The 22,829-nt window shown below is 35.6% G+C and overlaps 1 protein-coding gene across 2 annotated transcripts in view; it reads right to left on the bottom strand.

The window, feature by feature from the left end:
• Positions 1-22,829, bottom strand: part of GRID2 (glutamate ionotropic receptor delta type subunit 2) — a 1,522,941-nt gene that overhangs the window by 154,772 nt on the left and 1,345,340 nt on the right. For both annotated transcript variants that reach the window (XM_063663917.1, XM_063663916.1), the window contains exon 14: positions 18,702-18,868. In XM_063663917.1, coding sequence (XP_063519987.1) covers positions 18,702-18,868 — 167 coding nt within the window. The remainder of the gene's footprint in view (positions 1-18,701; positions 18,869-22,829) is intronic.

Genomic DNA, 22,829 nt, shown 5'->3' with positions numbered 1-22,829 from the left:
TATTAACTATAACTTGAGTAGCTACTCTATGTGTCAGTGTCCTTGACTATAAAATGAAATGATAATAGCAGCTCTCCTGGGGTGCTATAAGGACTAAAGGAGTTAGTCCATGTAAAAACTTTAGAAGAGTAGCTGGCACTTAATACATGTGCAATAAATGATAGCTATTTTATTATGGGTGTTAATTCTTTTTCATTTGTTCCTTATATTCTCTATTATCTGTCAATTATTTCTTTAGATTAGTTGTAGGGAATGTTATAGTATAGGTATGGTATAGTATAGTATACCTTTCAACGTTTCTTCTATCCCATTAGATACACAGTCTAAGCCATCAGTATATATTCTTGTGTGGATCTGCTCAGTCCGTGGTAAACCTGTGACCTAAGAAGATGAACTGATTTGGGTAAACATATGACCTAAGATGAACTAATTAAGCTGAAGAGACAGAGTTATATTAATCTGTTTCTGCTTGAGAGGGGAGATTTCTCCTGAATGAGAGAATGAGAACAAGGAACTATATTACCTCTGTCCCTGTGGTCAGGATACTTCTGTCACAAGGCAGGTCTGCCTGAGGACAGTTTCGTCTCACTCACCATGGATGGATGAGTATAGAGGTGAAAAGAACTTCGGTTCTTGAGAACATTGTCCTGTTGAATCTCTGAATTGAGCAATCATGGAGCTCATTCTATCATAAATATGTTGCTATGTGAGATAAATTTCTTAGGAACATTTGATTTCAGATTTCCTTTCTTACAGTCAAAAGCATATAATGAAGTCATTTGCCATTCTCATTCCTAGAATTTAGGAACTTTATAAAAAGGTGTCTATCTTTTTCTGCTTCGATTCTCTTCCCACCCACTTCAGTGTATCTCTCAGATCATTTAAGCATCCCTTAGTAACCACTAATCTCTAACATCATCAAGCTCAAAGTCCTTCATCTAACACAGAAATCTTTCATAAGTACCTTCTACCTTTCAAATTGTAATTTTTATTTATTTTCTTTTCTCCTGAATTTCACATTTATACATCCATTGTAACTTAGATTAATCTGTCTAATAAAAATCTCAAGCTTACTAAACCCAAAGCTGAGGTATTAATTTCCCTTGTTTGTTAACCTACTTTGGGTTCATGCTTGACCAGCTCAGTTAATGATACCATCATCCATTTATTTGTTCAGAAAATAAACTTATCCTGATTTCTCTCTTTACCTCACCCATCATATCACATCCAAACAGTTTCCAGTCCTATCAGTTTCACAGCTATGATAGACCTGTAGCTGCCACTTTCACATCTCAATTACACCACCCTAGACTAAGCCATCACCCTCTCTCTCCTGGATTACTGCACTGGCTTCCTAACTTCTCTTACTACATTACTCTTGCTCACTGCCTCTGCTGCACTCTCTCCTTCTCACCATATATCTTTCTCTACTTTAAGTGCCAGAGGTAATAAACGCTTCTTTAAAAATTTCCAATGGCTTGTCTTTGCTATTAGAAAAAACTCTTAAGTCTTTACTATGTTTTTCAAGTTTCCATTGTATATCTGGACCCAACTAACTCTTTAATCTCCTTTTATATGACTGCCTTGTTTGTTCCCTCTCTTTGAGTCAGATTGGCCCCCTAGTCATTCCTTAAACACTCCCAGCTGGTTCCCAATGTAGGGCTTTTACATCTGTTGTTTCTCATGCATTGGATATTCTTCCTCCAAAATTTCCATTTGAGATTGTAATAAAATGTTCCTTCCTTTGGACAGTCTTCTGTGTCCCACCCCCATGCTGAGCTATCTTTATTCTCTGTCCCAGTTATATTTTCTTTAAGGCAAATTTTCCAATATAAAATTATCCCATTTATTTTGTTTTCTTATTTATTGTCTGTGTCTTCCTCTGACTTTCTAGTAAAATGTAAGCTTCACGAAAGCAATAATCTTGTCAGTCTTGTTCACTGTTTTATCTCTAGATAAATCAAAGAGTTTCAAGCACTAAGTAATTGCTCAATAAATATTTACTGATTGAATGAATAAACATGAATCCTAATCTCTAGTAAGCTGCTTGCCTTAGTAGTCATAGTGAGGATAGGATTGTCTTCTTTCCCTTTCAAACATTATTAACAAAAATTCATTGAACACCTACTTTATTATGGAAGATGAAAAAGGAAGTGTAAGATAGATTTTGTAATTCTTTGCAAGCTAAGAATTTAGAACATATTTGAAATGTCAAGTATGAACACAAGAAATGATTAATTAACAAAAATGTGACATCAGTGGTACAGGGAAGATAAAATATGGAAATATAATAAAGAGTTGAATTTTCTATAGAAGCCTTATGGTAAGGCTGGTCATAAGGTGAGGTCCACAGAATGTATTAGATGGGAATAGTCTGGAGAGAAAGGGATGACCCAGGTATCCAGGAGACAGGCAACACGATGTGCTAAGAGATTTAATTAGGTTTGTGACCATGGAATGGAAAGAATAGGAATGCAAAAAATAGACATTTGAAAACACATTTTTGCCTCAACCTTTTTCTTTTTCTCTCTATGCCCTTTCCATGGGCTGTCTTTGGCTTTTACTAGTTTAATGGAGAGTTTGCCCAAGTCAATAACCATCGCTCCAGCCTCTCTCTCAAATACTCATCCTACTTTGTCATTTCTTTGTCATATTCCTTACATTTCCTTATGTGGGTATATCATCCTCTAGTGCCCCAAGTTCAACATACCTAGACCAAAATTAGCACTTTCACTCTCAAACCAGTTTCCTCTTCTGGCTTCTCTTTTGTTAATGACTTCTCGATCTCTCAGCCAGTGAGGCTAAGGATTTCAGAATGATTTTGGCCCCCCCTTTCCCTTGATTTCTGTGTCCATTTGATGCCCAACACTAAGTTCACAATATCTTTTTCTTCTCTTTCATTTCTTTTGCCTTCACTCCAGGTCAGGCCTTTGACTTTGCCTGGGTCATTCATTCATGAATTTTTTCACTCAGCTAATATTTATCAAACAGCTATTATGTATTAGGCTTTCTTCCAGGTGCTTTGGAATACATCTCTGAATAAAACAGACACAAATCTCTGCCTTGTTGGAGACATTATAGATACAGCATGGCCTCCTATCTGGTACTCTCTCATCTAGTCAATTCCTGTTATTTCATTGCATATATTTTTTTTCAAACTGATCAAAAAGCATGCTTCTGATTATGGCTAGGCTTTACTAAACCCTTCGATGATTCTCCTTGCCCTAAATTGAGTCAGGCTGGTCTGATATTTACAGCCTCTGAGTCCCAGTCTATTTTCTCATCTACCTTAATGAATGATCTTGGGTCACTTTACTGAATACATTCTGGTTAAGAAGTAATTTGTTTGGCAAATTTCTGCACTTGCTAAAAACATGCAGAAAAGAGGAAATTAATACTAGTAAAATTCATGCTGATAAGCACAAAGAATATAAGAGGCTCCCTAGAAGGGCCATGATGATTTTTTTAGGGAGTACTAAAGGGATCCTGGTTCATTAATGGAAAATACACAGAAAACTGAGAAAAATCATCAGGACAAAAATTTTACTATCAAAACCACTATTTTGGATAAAGATTAAAAACCTTACAGAGCAGAAATCTCACGATTTTTTTTAGTGTGCCAGCTCCTTTCTGTCATGCCATATCCCATTCTCGTGGAACATTGGTAAAAATATCATTAAAATGCAAGTTTTAAATACATTTTCTTAGGCAGTAATATACAAAATAAAAACATGTTGGATTTTGATCATTTTCATTAGTTATGAACATTTCAAAAATAAAGAGCTTTATAAAATGACAGAAGCAGAATGGATTATTATAAAAAAAGTAAATGAACACACTGAGGTACATATTTCTCTATTTGAAATTGGTATTAAAACAGAGAACTACATTCACAAAGACAGAAATTGTTAGAGCTTATGTTAGACTTACCTGGGCTATATGGAATAATGGCTCTTATTCCATATAAAAATTCTTATATTTTTATCTTAGCAATAATTCATGTCTAGAAGCATCAGATTCTGTTTCGTATTAGCAAACGTTTAACATGTGAATAGACAGTCTGACCAATTATGATGTTAGTTTATTTGAGCTGCTCAAAGAACTATGAAATGAGATAGATAAGAGGCAATTATGAATTCTACCAATTAAAGTGTAATGATGAATTAAAACTTCCATGAAGGAAGAATTGAAGTTTTGATTAGGTAGAGTCTTAAACTAACTTGTAGCAAAAGAAGATGAGAGGAAGGGAAAATATTTCAGTATCTTCCCATAGCTTTCAATTTTCAATATATTTACTTCTGGTCAGCTGATGCAAGACAGCTTCAATTTCAGATGGATCTCTCCCTCCCTGTAATGGAGGACCCTTTGTTATTGGCATACCATTTAAGTTTCTTAAAATATTCTGCATTTCATTTAAATTAAAATGCCCAACAGCATTTTAACATGAAGGAAGGCAGCCATGCCGGCAGTCATGAAGACAATTTAGATCCTTATTATCCTTTTCCAGCATTGGTGCATGTTCTTAGACTTGTGGGAATATGAATCAGGATAGTATTGTCTTTGACAGCATGGGTTCAAAGCCTGGCTTTGTCACTTATCAATTTTATGATTTTGGAAAATTTCAAATCATTTCTGTGATTTAGTTTCCTCTTCTAGAAAATAAAGCTAACAATAATATTTACCTCACAAGCTTATTGTGAGAATTAAATTATTTAACATAGTTAGGGCCTTTATAGTGATACTTGGCACCTGGTGAGTTTTCAATGAATGTCGACTACTATTTTAGGCTACAGCATAGTTTCTTTATAAGTTAGAGAACACCCTAACATAACAGTTAAAAGAACTAGAAAAGCAAGAGCAAACACATTCAAAAGCTAGCAGAAGGCAAGAAATAACTAAAATCAGAGCAGAACTGAAGGAAATAGAGACACAAAAAACCCTTCAAAAAATTAATGAATCCAGGAGCTGGTTTTTTGAAAGGATCAACAAAATTGATAGACCGCTAGCAAGACTAATAAAGAAGAAAAGAGAGAAGAAGCAAATAGACACAATAAAAAATGATGAAAGGGATATCACCACCGATCCCACAGAAATACAAACTACCATCAGAGAATACTACAAACACCTCTACGCAAATAGACTAGAAAATCTAGAAAAACGGACAAATTCCTCGACACATACACCCTCCCAAGACTAAACCAGGAAGAAGTTGAATCTCTGAATAGACCAATAACAGGAGCTGAAATTGTGGCAATAATCAATAGCTTACCAACCAAAAAGACTCCAGGACCAGACGGATTCACAGCCGAATTCTACCAGAGGTACAAGGAGGAACTGGTACCATTCCTTCTGAAACTATTCCAATCAATAGAAAAAGAGGGAATCCTCCCTAACTCATTTTATGAGGCCAGCATCATCCTGATACCAAAGCTGGGCAGAGACACAACAAAAAAAGAGAATTTTAGACCAATATCCTTGACGAACATTGATGCAAAAATCCTCAATAAAATACTGGCAAACTGAATCCAGCAGCACATCAAAAAGCTTATCCACCATGATCAAGTGGGCTTCATCCCTGGGATGCAAGGCTGGTTCAATATACACAAATCAATAAATGTAATCCAGTATATAAACAGAACCAAAGACAAAAACCACATGATCATCTCAATAGATGCAGAAAAGGCCTTTGACAAAATTCAACAACCCTTCATGCTAAAAACTCTCAATAAATTAGGTATTGATGGGACGTATCTCAAAATAATCAGAGCTATCTATGACAAACCCACAGCCAATATCATACTGAATGGGCAAAAACTGGAAGCATTCCTTTTGAAAACTGGCACAAGACAGGGATGCCCTCTCTCACCACTCCTATTCAACATAGTGTTGGAAGTTCTGGCTAGGGCAATTAGGGAGGAGAAAGAAATAAAGGGTATTCAATAAGGAAAAGAGGAAATCAAATTGTCCCTGTTTGCAGATGACATGATTGTATATCTAGAAAACCCCATTGTCTCAGCCCAAAATCTCCTTAAGCTGATAAGCAACTCCAGCAAAGTCTCAGGATACAAAATCAATGTACAAAAATCACAAGCATTCTTATACACCAATAACAGACAAACAGAGAGCCAAATCATGAGTGAACTCCCATTCACAATTGCTTCAAAGAGAATAAAATACCTAGGAATCCAACTTACAAGGGATGTGAAGGACCTCTTCAAGGAGAACTACAAACCACTGCTCAATGAAATAAAAGAGGATACAAACACATGGAAGAACATTCCATGCTCATGGGTAGGAAGAATGAATATCATGAAAATGACCATACTGCCCAAGGTAATTTATAGATTCAATGCCATCCCCATCAAGCTACCAATGACTTTCTTCACAGAATTGGAAAAAACTACTTTAAAGTTCATATGGAACCAAAAAAGAGCCCGCATTGCCAAGTCAATCCTAAGCCAAAAGAACAAAGCTGGAGGCATCACCCTACCTGACTTCAAACTATACTACAAGGCTACAGTAACCAAAACAGCATGGTACTGGTACCAAAACAGAGATATAGATCAATGGAACAGAACAGAGCCCTCAGAAATAACGCCGCATATCTACAACTATCTGATCTTTGACAAACCTGAGAAAAACAAGAAATGGGGAAAGGATTCCCTATTTAATAAATGGTGCTGGGAAAACTGGCTAGCCATATGCAGAAAGCTGAAACTGGATCCCTTCCTTACACCTTATACAAAAATTAATTCAAGATGGATTAAAGACTTAAATGTTAGACCTAAAACCATAAAAACCCTAGAAGAAAACCTAGGCATTACCATTCAGGACATAGGCATGGGCAAGGACTTCATGTCTAAAACACCAAAAGCAATGGCAACAAAAGCCAAAATTGACAAATGGGATCTGATTAAACTAAAGAGCTTCTGCACAGCAAAAGAAACTACCATCAGAGTGAACAGGCAACCTACAAAATGGGAGAAAATTTTCGCAACCTACTCATCTGACAAAGGACTAATGTCCAGAATCTACGATGAACTCAAACAAATTTACAAGAAGAAAACAAACAACCCCATCAAAAAGTGGGCGAAGGATATGAATAGACACTTCTCAAAAGAAGACATTTATGCAGCCAAAAAACACATGAAAAAATGCTCATCGTCACTGGCCATCAGAGAAATGCAAATCAAAACCACAATGAGATACCATCTCACACCAATTAGAATGGCAATCATTAAAAAGTCAGGAAACAACAGGTGCTGGAGAGAATGTGGAGAAATAGGAACACTTTTACACTGTTGGTGGGACTATAAACTAGTTCAACAATTGTGGAAGTCAGTGTGGCGATTCCTCAGGGATCCAGAACTAGAAATACCATTTGACCCAGCCATCCCATTACTGGGTATATACCCAAAGGATTGTAAATCATGCTGCTATAAAGACACATGCACACGTATGTTTATTGCAGCACTATTCACAATAGCAAAGACTTGGAACCAACCCAAATGTCCAACAATGATAGACTGGATTAAGAAAATGTGGCACATATACACCATGGAATACTATGCAGCCATAAAAAATGATGCGTTCATGTCCTTTGTAGGGACATGGATGAAATTGGAAATCATCATTCTCAGTAAACTATCGCAAGGACAAAAAACCAAATACCACATGTTCTCACTCATAAGTAAGAATTGAACAATGAGAACACATGGACACAGGAAGGGGAACATCACACTCTGGGGACTGTTGTGGGGGGGGGCGGGGGGGAGGGATAGCATTAGGAGATATACCTAATGCTAAATGACGAGTTAATGGGTGCAGCACACCAGCATGGCACATGTATACATATGTAACTTACCTGCACATTGTGCACATGTACCCTAAAACTTAAAGTATAATAATAATAAAATTAAAAAAAAGAAAAAAAAGAGAACACATTTCAAAGCACTCTATTCATCTTTGTGCTACATTTTCTTGTGTCTACGCAGTAATGACAATTTTTAAACAGATGTTCTAGTTATGGTTGTGACCCTGTTGAAAGTATTTCCTAATTAATATTCCTGCTCCTTTATGTAATATATTGACATGACTATGTTTGTGAAAAGATATATTTTACTGGTAAATTTTAGGGATAAAAACTGCCTTTTTTAAACAAAAGGAACTGGCAGAACAGGGCAGGGGATGGGACACTGGACTGGGAGCCTGGACTAGTGGTCTCCAGGGCATGGTTTTAACCAAGGGTTATACCCTGGGCAGGGCAACCCACTTCCCTTCTTGGTTTCACATTTGAAAAATTAGAGTTATCCAAATGCATGCCAAAGGCTCACTCATTGCTCAAAATCTATGATTGTTTCCTCTATAGACATAATTATTATGTAAGCCCACATGTTTATTCCCATGATGTCACTATGCTTACAATATTTTAAGGGCCTATGAAAAAGTAGCATGTTCTCTGATTATTTTTGATGACATCAAATTTTCCTTTTAAAAGTAGGCTGAATTTTTCAAACAGTAAAAAGTGTCGAGGTTATGTTTGTTGAGTAGAATGAGTGTTTTGAATGTTAAAAATGTGATTTAACTATAAGGGAATAAAAGTTTTCGAGAGAGTCTTATAATTACTCTGGAGAGTATGTGTGTGTGTGCATGTGTGTGTGTGTGTGTGTGCGTGCGCATGTGTATGTGTGTGTGTGCATGTGTGTGTGTGTGTGCGCGCGCATGTGTGTGTGTGTATTTTCAAGTGCAATGAAAATTTGTGGTTTTAAGTTCTGGAATATTTTGTTAAAAAGCCTTTAGTAACACCTAGATTATATCAGTAAAATAACTACACTTTTTGTAAACCAACGGGTTTTCAAATAAACAATATTTACTGAGATCTAAAAACAGCACAAATCTTATTTGTAAAAAGGCTAATCAGACTTGCTGCTTGAAAAGCAGCTTGGTCCAGCGTCACGGGCTTATTATCCAGCTGAAATACTGCCTTGCACCTTGCACTAGTCATTTATCTTCCCTGTAGCTCAGGACTTATCCCAGAAAAATCTAATAAAGATGCTTGTTCATTAAGGGTACTGTTGCATCTTGAATATAGTGTTCCCTGAATGCTGTATGATGTAGTGCAAGAAGAATGGAAATTTGTATCACTTAAAAATCTACCCCATGGGGTTGCTGTTTGATGTCTAGGTTTGTGCTCAGCAATGAGAATGCTATATGCTTCTTGAGAATAAAGGTTTATAATTGTTTAAAATTTGGCTACGGCTTGGCAAGACTAATAAAACTAATCTCAAATCATATGGAGCCCATAAATATTTTTGAAAAATTCACATACTGGAAATATCACTAACTATACTTATTCTGTCATCTATTTAGACTAAACTCTAAAATAAATGTAAATTATTTGGATTCTCCACTAGAAGTAGCAGTCAGGGTGCTTGCTAAAACTCATAGGATATCCATCATAAAAGTAGCTCCACCAGGATTCAGGAAACAGAAAAAGAATGATAGACAAAAGCTTACTCATTTTTCTTGTTTATTGAAGTTCTTTAAATTAAAAATTCTAAATTTAAAACAGATGTTTTAAAGAGGAGGTTGCTCTGAAATAGGAATAGCATATTTCTTTGTATGGATTCCAGAGGCTAGTCCTTATCTAAATAGATGTGTATTATATGAGAAAAGAAAATAATTTCCTTTCACATCTTATAGGATAAAATATTATTCTTTTAAAGCAAATATATATATAAAAATATATAATAGATATATTATTATAGCATCCTACTCCTGTCTCCCTTTGAGAGTGAACCTTCAGTGTCCTCTTTCTTGCTTTTGTTTTGAGATTCTTCAAATGTTCTCCTTTCTTAATTATCTGCCCATCTTAATTATCTTGTTTTCTTGATCTGGAACAGAAAATGTGGATACAATGAAACCAGCTGATGTTAGTGGTATATATATACTCACATAAAATTAAATAAAACATATATATAAATTTTAAAAAATAATGTCTGATGTATTGTGAGAGAGAACAATACCAATAGGAATATATGACTGTAATGTGAGCAACAACAGAATAGAAATCTGTAGGTTGTATGGTTCTTAGAAATAATTATTTATTTAGCGGGTAGTAAATGATCATAATTAAAATAAATAATCACTGCCTTTCTAAAAATGATGAAATAGAGCTGATGCAAACTTGTAATAGATGACCAAGAAGGAGAAGTAAGACAGCTGGAAGAAGTAGGAGAAGAGAGGGGGCTGTTTGTGGCCATTTAAATCTGCACAGCCTTTCTTCTTCAGGTTCCTGGATTTTATGCACTTCTTTGATTTTTCACCAAGTTCTCCCTATCCCTTCTCCAAACTTATCTTTTTTTCTAATCCTTTTTCCTAATTCTTTTGTAGTATTCTTACTGCTTCCCAGCTAGAATACTTGCAAATGGCCTTCTTCAATTAAAAGCTAACCTAACACCTCAGACTCCTCAAATCCTCCTCTGTACAGATATTTCTCTTCTCAGAGCCCCACAAAGCTGGTGGAGGGTGCTGAATAGGGACACGAGCTTCAACCTGAGTTCTAGATCTGTTTATTAGTTGTGTGAATTTGGCAAGATATTTAAGTCTGAGGCTCAGTTTCCTCAAATTTATGAAATGCAATGCACAGAGTTGTGGCAAGCATTATATGAAACATATCAAGTGTTTAGTGTAGTAGATGCTTTATAACTAGCAGCTGTTGATAGTCTATCACATTCAATTTTAGTTTCTCTACCTAAATCCCTCGACTAATATTATCTCCAGTCAAGTTGTTCCTTCTCATCATCCTTTCAACACATGATGACTGTTTTTATTTATGTGAATTTCTCATGTTTTCCTGAGTATTTTACCTGCACCTGCTCTCATATCCAAATTTGATTTATTTTTGAATTCTCCCTGCTCAAGTCTAGTAACCTGTTTTATTCTACCCTTCACTGATTTCATTTTCCTTAAAATTTTTCCTGCAAGTATTGTCTATATTATAGAGTTTAATGTATACTTTGATAATGCTTAATGTTTACAAATGTGTCTCAATAATGTCACTTCTGCTCTCAGAGCTTGGGGCTAGTTTATATTTTGCAACTCTAAAGGGAAGCCAGTTAACTGTTTAACTTCTGGTTTTATGTGCCTTTCTGAGAGATTCTTTTAACCAGCTGAATACAGAGCTTAAGCCATTTGTTGACCAATCCTGGAGCCACTAAGTGGGCAATCAATGGGGGCTGCTTTTTCCCCCTTGCTGAACGGTGAACAGAATGCTTGGAAAGCACCCCATTCCAACTGGGGTATTAAAGGATTAGGATTATGCTTTCAAGTTAAAGGAATGTTTTTTTACTTTCCTTGTGGGAATGAAAGCATAAAAATTATTACAGCAGGGAGTTGGAAAGAAGGGTAGGCAGGTGCTGTGTTTGTTTTCTTTTTCTTCTTAGATTTTTTTTCTTAGCTTTTTTATTGGTTGGATGAAAAATTATAGAAACCAAGAAAGAAAAAATAATTATGATAAAGAGGAAGACTTTAGAAATTATCAAGCAAGCAAAACGCACAGAGGTTTATCTGGCTGTAAGTAAATGGGCTGATCTTTAGCCAAAAAGTTAAGTAGATCTTTTATTCATGTATGAAATAATTATTGAATGCTTACTGCATGCTAAACAAGAAAGTAGGCACTAGAGATGTACAAACACATGTGTGAATTCAAGGAGCTCAGGAGCTTTCCAACAGGAGGTAGGAAACAAGAGGTAAAGTGTAAGAAGTATCAAGATAGAGGGAGGTAAAAAGATCTAATGTTCTCTTTTTGAATACAAGTAAAAATACAAAGTAAAGCACTAAATATTCTAATAGTTAATAGGAAAAAAATTCTAATGGTTATAATATTAAATTAAATATTCTAATAGTTTATAGGAAAAAAAGACTACAACTAAGGAGTTTAAAACTAATCAAATAAATGAATAAAAGTAGCTATTTATGGACCAATTATGAGAATATTGTGAAGTACCAAGGATTGTGATTTATTCTACTCTTTGTGTGTTTATGTGTGTGCATGCATGCATGTATAGAGAGAGAGAGATAGAAAGAGATCTTATACACCAATAAAAGACAAACAGAAAGCCAAATCATGAGTGAACTCCCATTCACAATTGCTTCAAAGAGAATAAAATACCTAGGAATCCAACTTACAAGGGATGTGAAGGACCTCTTCAAGGAGAACTACAAACTACTACTCAATGAAATAGAAGAGGACACAAACAAATGGAAGAACATTCCATGCTCATGGATAGGAAAAATCAATATCATGAAAATGGCCATACTGCCCAAGGTAATTTATAGATTCAATGCCATCCCCATCAAGCTACCAATGACTTTCTTCACAGAATTGGAAAAAACTACCTTAAAGTTCATATGGAACCAAAAAAGAGCCTGCATTGCCAAGAAAGCAAAAAGAACAAAGCTGGAGGCATCATGCTACCTGACTTCAAACTACACTACAAGGCTACAGTAACCAAAACAGCATGGTACTGGTACCAAAACAGAGATATGCACCAATGGAACAGAACAGAGGCCTCAGAAATAATACCACACATCTACAACCATCTGACCTTTGACAAACCTGACAAAAACAAGCAATGGGGAAAGGATTCCCTATTTAATAAATGGTGCTGGGAAAACTGGCTAGCCATATGTAGAAAGCTGAAACTGGATCCCTTCCTTACACCTTATACAAAAATTCATTCAAGATGGATTAAAGACTTAAATGTTAGACCTAAAACCATAAAAACCCTAGAAGAAAACCTAGGCATTACCATTCAGGACATAGGCATGGGCAAGGACTTCATGTCTAAAACACCAAAAGCAATGGCAACAAAAGCCAAAATTGACAAATGGGATCTGATTAAACTAAAGAGCTTCTGCACAGCAAAAGAAACTACCATCAGAGTGAACAGGCAACCTACAGAATGGGAGAAAATTTTTGCAATCTACTCATCTGACAAAAGGCTAATATCCAGTATCTGCAAAGAACTCAAACAAATTTACAAGAAAAAAAACAAACAACCCCATCAAAAAGTGGGCGAAGGACATGAACAGACACTTCTCAAAAGAAGACATTTATGCAGCCAACAGACACATGAAAAAATGCTCATCATCACTGGCCATCAGAGAAATGCAAATCAAAACCACAATGAGATACCATCTCACACCAGTTAGAATGGCGATCATTAAAAAGTCAGGAAAAAACAGGTACTGGAGAGGATGTGGAGAAATAGGAACACTTTTACACTGTTGGTGGGACTCTAAACTAGTTCAACCATCGTGGAAGAGAGTGTGGGGATTCCTCAAGGATCTAGAACTAGAAATACCATTTGACCCAGCCATCCCATTACTGGGTATATACCCAAAGGATTGTAAATCATGCTGCTATAAAGACACATACACACGTATATTTATTGTGGCACTATTCACAATAGCAAAGACTTGGAACCAAACCAAATGTCCATCAATGATAGACTGGATTAAGAAAATGTGGCACATATACACCATGGAATACTATGCAGCCATAAAAAAGGATGAGTTCATGTCCTTTGTAGGGACATGGATGAAGCTGCAAACCATCATTCTCAGCAAACTATCGCAAGGACAAAAAACCAGACACCGCATTTTCTCACTCATAAGTGGGAATTGAACAATGAGAACACTTGGACACTGGAAGGGGAACATCACACACCAGGGCCTGTCATGGGGTGGGGGGAGCGGGGAGGAGGGAGGGATAGCATTAGGAGATATACCTAATATAAATGACAAGTTAATGGGTGCAGCACACCAACATGGCACATGTATACATATGTAACAAATCTGCACGTTGTGCACATGTACCCTAGAACTTAAAGTATAATTAAAAAAAAAAAAAAAGAAAGAGAATCCCTAAGTGTTTATTTGAAACACACTTGTTAAAAGTGTGTGCCATTTTTGTGAAAAGCAGTATAGCAGAGTGGTTAAGAGACCCAATTTTTGGAGCCAGACTCTGGGTTTGAATCTCAGCTCTAATAATTGACAGCTTCCTGAACTTGCACAAGTTACTTTACTTCATGTTGTCCCAGTTTCTGTATTTGTACAATTAGGACAGCAACAGTAATTTACCTCACAGGTTATTATGTGTAGTGGCTGAGAGTCTAGCATACAGCAAGGACAATATAAGAATATAAGCTTGACATTATTCTTATATACTTTTAGAAGAAATATAAGGGAAGATAGAATGTATAGTGACCAGAAAACTGGATATGAAATCAGAAATTTTGGATTATTTCCACTTTTATTGCTTTTTTTGTGATTCTAAGCAAGTTGTTTATTCCTGTGGAGTACTTTCATCCCTGTCAGAAAGGGGATAGCTACTGTTAATTCCATTTCTAAAAATTCTCAAATTCTGCGATTAGTTTGAACAACTGTTTATATATATGTCACTATCATGAATCTAAGGAAAATTATTCTCCATGCAACTTGGAACACGTAATTGTTTTTGTGACTTTGGGTAGTTCCGTATCCCAAGTTTAGGGACTGGAAGCCAATAAGCAAAATGTGACCTCTTTATGGATGAACTATAAAATCAAACTAATGAATTTTTCCCAATATCTACTTAAGATTTGAGAATAGACTTGAGCTCATACTTTTTGGTTATCTTTTTAGCTTTCTGCATTGTTACGATTCTGAAGTCAACACTGGAGTTAACTTTATTTATTGCACAATGAAGTCAACCTGAAAAATTCAGTTTTCTTTATTCTTGAATGCCTTTAATGAGACAACATATGACTAAATGTTTTTAAACTGAGAAGTTACAAGATGAGAACCACATAAAACATCTGATGACAAATCGTGTCAGGTAGAGAATTCATTGCAAGCCTTACTTACCACACTCACACACACATCTGATGACCAAAAAAAAAGACTGACTTTAACTTCTGCTGCCACGTTATCTAGTTTATGTGCAGAAAGGACACAAAAGGAAGCAAAACTCTTCTAGCCATTTCTATGGTTATATAAATTGTAGCGCTTACTGGTTCCTTGAAGTCATTCCAATGTGTGTTCGCTCACATACAATCGTACATGTGAGTGTATCAATATAACCCATGTCTCCTAAGCTGAATTCGATGCTTGTCCAGGTGCAGATTCATCCACTCAGCGTATGTACTTGTAGCATAGCAGTCATGCACTAATAAGCAATGCTATAATGAACAAATGTGCAACACTTCATATGATTGTTCTAAAGTGCCTATGAAATATATAAACATATAAGATGTCTGGTAGGTAGCAGATAATAAATGTAGTTACTGTATCACTATATATTTTTTATTTTACATCCTAATATTTATTACATATTAAAGTAACTTAATATTTTAGAATTTGTGTTATAGAAACATAGTCACCTGAAAAGTAATATTGAATTATTAAAAATCACCTAGTATACTATATTTTCAGCGAAAATAATCACAATAGTAATATGTAATATCAATGGCCCCGGATGCTGATGTATAAAACATATTGACCAGAGTGTACTAAAATGGTTAAATTTGATGATCTTATAATTTTTAAAATCAGTTAACAAAAAGGGAAGATCTCTTTTTTCTTATGGCTATTAAAAAAAGGAACAAATGCAAATATTTTCTGAATTTAGTGAGAGGTTTTGGGTGATAAATTAATGTGGCACATGTGTATAAAGAGAGGAGCTGGCACACTGATGATGGCTAGGTCCTGCTTCTTTCCTGGCTCTCCTTTTCTCCATATGTCCAGGGAATCAGGATGCAGGGTATCATTACCAAGAAACTCCACAGAAAGAAACAATTTAAACTGCCAACATCTATACTGCATATCAAACAAAGGAAAAATAATGCTCAATGCTTAATATTACTTTTTTAGCAGTTCACTAGAGTACATTTTCTGAGAATTAAAATCTCTGATAGGTAAAGCACTACAGGGCTAATAAGAAATGCAACACTTGGTGTGATTTATTAAACATTTCTTTAATTACTATTATGTTCATGCATTATTTTTTATATAAAAGATCCGGAAAATCGCTGGGCATGGTGGCTCATGCTTGTAATCCCAACACTTTGGGAGGCTGAGGCGGGTGGATCACCTGATATCAGGAGTTCAAGACCAGCCTGCCCAATATGGCAAAACCCCATCTCTACTAAAAATACAAAAAATTAGCCAGGTGTAGTGGCGTGCACGTGTAATCCCAGCTACTTGGGACGTTGAGGCAGGATAATTGCTTGAACCCAGGATGGGGAGGTTGCAGTGAGCTGAGATCGCACCACTGCACTCCAGCCTGGGTGACAAGGGCGAAACAATGTCTCAAAAAAAAAAAAAGCCAGAAAATCAAGTCTGAAAAGCAAGAACATCTTTAGTAATGAAAAAGCCAATTAACCATAACTAATCAATAATCAATAATCCTTTTCTCAACTAGCTCTGTAATGTTAAGCATGCATTAAACATTTCTGCTGGTCTTTTGCCATGAAACCCTGGATCCCTTTTCATTCTATTATGCTTTTCCATCCTCACATCTAAATTAAAAGCAGTCATGTGTTTCTTCCCTTAGAAGGGTCTCTTCTATTTGTTCCTTCTCCTTATTTCCCCTTGCCCCATCAAGGTCAAGTTCCAGGCTTACCTTCTCTGGAGAAATTTCAGTGATTTTCCTTTGCTTAACTACTCTGTATGCTGTTCAATTATTTCCATACCTTAGCTACACAATTTAAAATAATATAAATAAACAATACTGAAATTATATACATATATATCAACACACATTTATAGAAATGTCTGTATTGTTCTTTGTTTCTTGTGCAAGGGTCTTATATCTCCAACTAGATGCCAAGTGCTTTACAGACAGATTCCCTATGGCATAATTGATTTTTGTAGTTTGTTCCTCTTAGAATTTGCTCATCAATATATGTATTTTGATTGATTATTATTTAGTATTTTGCTTCCCAGTTAATGCATATGTATTTCACTTTCGGCTCACTGCAACCTCCACCTCCCAGGCTCAAGCGATTCTCATGCCTCAGCCTCCCAAGTAGCTGGGATTACAGGCATGCATCACCACACCTGGATAATTTTTGTATTTTTAGTAGAGATGGGGTTTCTCCATGTTGGCCAGGCTGGTCTCAAACTCTCGGCCTCAAGTGATCCGCCTGCCTTGGCCTTTCAAAGTGCTGGGATTACAGGTGTGAACCACTGCGTCCAGCCTATTCATAATCCTTTACTCCTTCCTTCCCTGTATGTGGGGTACATTTACCCACTCTATTGATTTTGGGCTTGGCCATGAGACTTGCTTTGGTTTGTGATCTGTGGGAAGATGGAACATATGCCACATCCAAGCAAGAAACACAGGAGGCACTGCAGGTTTCTGCCAGCCTCTTTTGCAAATACTTTTTGCAATGAGAACAGCATGTTCCTGTTAGGTCGGCTTCTTCAGCCTGGGCCTTGGAATGAGAAGCTTGCACAGAGTAGGCCTGCAGTTGACCCACAGCTTGAAGCAGAACACAACCAAATTACAGCCTTGTTTCATGAATGAGAAGTAACTTTTCTAAATCACTTATACTTTAGAGTTGTTTGCTACACAGAAAAGCTGACTAGTACAGGACCTTAGAATTAATCTAACTTCATTTTGCATGTCATGAGAGAGGTTTAGATTTTTATGGTTTGCTAATGGAAGTGTTATGACATAAATTGTGAACTACTGATTTTTAGTTCTTTTAAAAAAACATATACACAAAATGCCTGGCTTTTTTGTTATCCTAAAATTTGGAGAAATATAACTCAAGTTGTTTGAAATTTAGGGCCTTAGTACTATCTGGAACTGCCCTCTTGGACTGTCATTAGATTCTAGAGAATAGGTAGAAGAAAATCTAGAAAATACACAAAAGGTACTTTCAGTATAAAATGGATATACTTGTATGTGGAAGATATTAATCTGTCTTAGGCCCAAGCTTGTTTGGTAGGAGATATAATGAAATGCAGTAATCTTTGTGCATTCCTTTCAGGCCCAAGTCTTTCATATACATTGTGAATCTAAAATATACATTTAAAAATCTTCCATTGTAAACAACTCCTTTATCATAGAACATTCTGATTTGAAAATGGATATAACGTCTTAATAAGTTATCTCCTTGATTTCCATGACAAAAATCTCACATATACTTTGATGCTAAGTGGGGAACTCCAAAATCTTAACCATTTCCTTTGAAAAATTCAGGTGGAAACATCCCTGTCATTATCTGATTCAGTCCATCAGAACTTTAACTTGGTCCTGAAGTTTATGTTATGCTTTTGTATTCTTAGAATGAATTCATTTTTCTTAACTCTGTGACATTTGTTGCTAAAAGTTCAGACTAAACTACTAGTTTAATTCTAATAGAAATTACTAACACACCTACTTTCTTTTCCATGTCAATTTTTTGAGAGTAAAACCAGTTATATGTAGCATTATTTTTCCCACTACTTATGGAAAAAAAGAATACTTCATGTTTTAGGTAATGAGTGTCTTATTGAACAACCACTTATAACTATCTTTTTTGTTGTTGTTGTTTATTGTGCTTCTCTTAACAAAGGATACAAAATCTAATAAACCAGATCGGGTAACCAAATGGATATTCTTTGTCTAAATTTCATCTCTCCCCTTATTGGTCATACACAAATCTTACCTTTGTGAAAAAACATCTCGGTAAGGACTGCCATGTTGTAATGCGATTCCATATCCCCGATCAGCAACAGTATTTCCAATGGTGTAAAAGGAACAATCTGGGTCATTGATAGCCACATATTCCAATACAGCTGCATCCCATACGAAAGCATAATTTCCATATTTTACCTGTGAAAAAATGAAGAACAAAAGAAGAAATAGGGTTTAAAGTTGGAATTTTAATTTACTTAGACAGGATGAAAAACATTACATTGGTATATATTTAATTATGCTAAAAATAATACAACATATAATCGTCCTTCAGTATCTGTTGGGGATTGATTTCGGAACCCCTGTGGGCACCAAAATCCAGGGATGCTCAAGTCCATATATAAAATGGCATAGTATTTGCATATAATCTCTACACATCCTCCAGTATACTTAAATCATGTCTATATTACTTATGATACCTAATACAAGGTACATATGCTATGTAAACAGTTGTTGTACTGTATTGTTTTTTTTGTTTTGTTTTGTTTTTTCTGAGACGGAGTCTCACTCTGTTGCCCAGGCTGGAGTGCAGTGGCACGATCTCCACTCACTGCAAGCTCCACCTCCCGGGTTCACGCCATTCTCCTGCCTCAGCCTCCTGAGTAGCTGGGACTACAGGCGCCCACCACCGCGCCGGGCTAATTTTTCGTATTTTTAGTAGAGATGGGGTTTCACCATGTTAGCCAGGATGGTCTCAATCTCCTTACCTCGTGATCCGCCCGCCTCGGCCTCCCAAAGTGCTGGGATTACAGGCGTGAACCACCGCACCAGGCCCACTGTATTGTTTTTAATTTGTATTTTTATTATATTATTACTCTCTATTGTGTTTTAAAAATATTTTCAGTTCATGGCTGGTTGAATCTGCACATGCAGAACCTGCAGATATGGAGGGCCAACTGTATTTCTAAGTAAGCTTTTATTCTGAATGAGAATTTGTACTTTGGTTAATTTGTATCTCTGTTCTGAAAACATGGGAAAGGTCGAATGTTTACTATACTTTTAGGCCACATTGCTTGTAGTAAAATGACCCCTTAGTGGAAAATGTCATTTGGATTGAGAGAACAAAAATTGCATGAAAGGAAGCCATGTCTTTGAGCTTCTAACAGTTCAGTGATTCGTGTGACTGGGACTATCCCTTCTGGGGACCCTGAAAGCTATGTCTTTGGAGTTATGACAAGAGCTACTGACACCTTGGGTTACTAGGCTTCTAAGCCAGGTGGGCTTCTGTACTCACTCAGTATAGGTATCATCTTGCATGTCATCCCTATTCTAAATGAAAGCTGCAAGTACAACTCACATTGAAGAAAAATGACAATGCTGCCCTGCTGATGAGCTATATCTCCTGTCCTGTGTCCTTCTAAATTAATCTATTGTCACATGTGGCCTATGGATATCTTGCAGCTGAACTTAGAAGAAAACTCCCTGGTGGGCATTGCAATGAGGAAAATAAAACGATTCCACAACCTCCTCTATCATCATTTAAGGAACATAACTTTACTCTGGTTCACTTACAATATCTTTAGTGATTATTTTTTTTCCCCTCAGTAATCACTCATATACTAAGTCACAAATTTACCCCAAAAAAGCCCAACCTACTATCCTAAACATCTCAATAAGATATATTTTCAACTTTTTCACATATAAAAATGGACTTAAGGAATTCATAAAATAAATAGAAGTAATAGTTAAACTCCAAGGTTAGTCTGCTTATATTAAAAGAATAATGTAACATTATTAAACAAGGAAAAGCAACATTGGTTCAGTATTAGAAATGTTACTGGGGTGACAATATATCTTACAAATGAGGCTTAATAAAATTTTTAAGTGATCTTTCAATAGACACAAGAAAGATACTTGGCAAAATTATAAACAGTTATCTACCTGTTATCTATCTATTGGTAAACCGGGAAGAAAAAAATCCGTAATGAGATACAGAATACTTCAAACAACAGCAAGCCTATTACAAGCTTAAACCCTCATTGCATTACCATTAAAGTAAAGAAAATTATGCATACTAGTAATCCAAAATTAACATTATTGTAACAACTTTATCCTATGCAAAAAAGGATGGAAACAAAACTATGATTTCAATCTATTAGGAAAAAATTATCATCCAGTAGAGACAAAATTATCATTATTTGATGATATATTTAAGAAGCCCACCAGAATCAAGTGAAAAAGTATTTTAAAAATTCAGATTAAAAAAAGATTGATCATAAATGGATATATACAAATGATTTGCTTTTCTATTAATATATTAATGAGATGATAGTTTGAGTAAAAATATCTATGTACATTAAATATAAATACATAGAGAGAAATTTAACAATAAATTAGTAGGAGCTATATGAAGAATACCTTAACACCTGACTGAATACAACTTGAACAAGTTTCTGTATAGACATAACATATTCCTAAGAATGCAGATGCATAATTATAAAAGACATTTAAATTTTCCTCAGATTCTCCAATACAAAATGTAATTCTAAATAAAATGCCTAAAGGTTATTTTAGAACTTCTTAAGACCTTTGCAAATTTAATTAGGAGAAAACAGACAACAATAGTAAAGAAATTATGAAAATTAAAAAATTAATAATTATCAGAGACTTAGAATACCAAGTAATGAGACATGTTATAAAGCTTAAAAATAAAACAGCACAAAATGTATTTAAGAACAGAAAATCAGTGGAACAGAACAAAAGTTTACTGTTTTTAAAAGTACATAAATGTCATATGAAGACTGTATTAGACTGCATAGTATTCCATAGTGTTTATGTGCCACATTTTCTTTATCCAGTCTATCATTGATGGGCATTTGGGTTGGTTCCAAGTCTTTGATATTGTGAATAGTGCTGCAACAAACATACATGTGCATATGTCTTTATAGTAGAATGATTTATAATCCCTTGGGTATATACCCAGTAATGGAATTGCTGGCAGTTCGTGTCCTTTGCAGGGACATGGATGAAGCTGGAAACCATCATTCTCAGCAAACTAACACAGGAACAGAAAACCAAACACCACATCAACAATGAGAACACATGGACACAGAGAGGGGAACATCACACACCAGGGCCTGCTGGGGGGTCAGGGGGCTAGGGGAGGGATAGCATTAGGAGAAATACCTAATGTAGGTGACGGGTTGATGGGTGCAGCAAACCACCATGGCACGTGTATACCTATGTAACAAACCTGCACAGGTTCTGCACATGTATCCCAGAACTTAAAGTATAATAATAATAAAAAAAAGAATCATCTGCCATCATAAAACTTTTCCCTCTCTTTAAAAAAAAGACTGTATTAGAAAGTCGATAAATCAAATCAGTGTGGCAAATATGAAATATTCAAAAAACGTGAGACAGGTGATTATTGCAAAAATGTCAATATTAGAGCACTATGTCACATCACACAAAATAAATTTCTGTAGTGTAATAAATTAAATATAATTTTTTAAAAACTGAGTTTTAAGAAAAGAAAAACTAGAAGAACATGTGAGACTGTTTTTGGTACTGAAAAAAGAATGGAATATCAAAACATAAAAGTAAAGGAAGCAAATATAGAAGAAACATTTAATTGTTGCCTTTTAATATATTTGCTTAGATCCCACCAATATTGGATACCCAATAAAAAGTTTTGTATGAAACAATGAATGGCCTAAAACCTTCAGTCCAGTTAACTGTGCTCAGTGGATACTTACTGTCTTTTGTTGAGGTGAACCCCAACCAAACCATGAGGTATTGAAACAGACAAAAGTTTTTTCCCTAAAGAAAGCATTTAATGCAAGTATTACTCATGGAGTGTCTGTGGTACCCTAGACCCTAGTTTAGGTACTATCGGTCAGTGTTTCTCACAATGTGATGCTAAGACTACCACCATTAGAATTACTAGTGGATTTTTGTGTTAGAAATGTAGATTCTAGATCTAATCCCAAACTTACTGCATGATGATGTTTGATGTTTAAGGCCTGGGAGTATGCATTTTAACAATCCTGACAGCTTATGCACACCACTTTTTTATTACTAATGATGCTGATGATAAAAAAAATAAGTAATATCATCGGAAACAATTTTATATACGTGGGGCTTGATATAAAACTAG

This window comes from Pongo pygmaeus, chromosome 3 (genome assembly GCF_028885625.2).
Source record: "Pongo pygmaeus isolate AG05252 chromosome 3, NHGRI_mPonPyg2-v2.0_pri, whole genome shotgun sequence".
In the NCBI taxonomy this organism is placed as follows: domain Eukaryota; kingdom Metazoa; phylum Chordata; class Mammalia; order Primates; family Hominidae; genus Pongo; species Pongo pygmaeus.
This window is presented reverse-complemented; position numbering and strand designations above follow the sequence as displayed.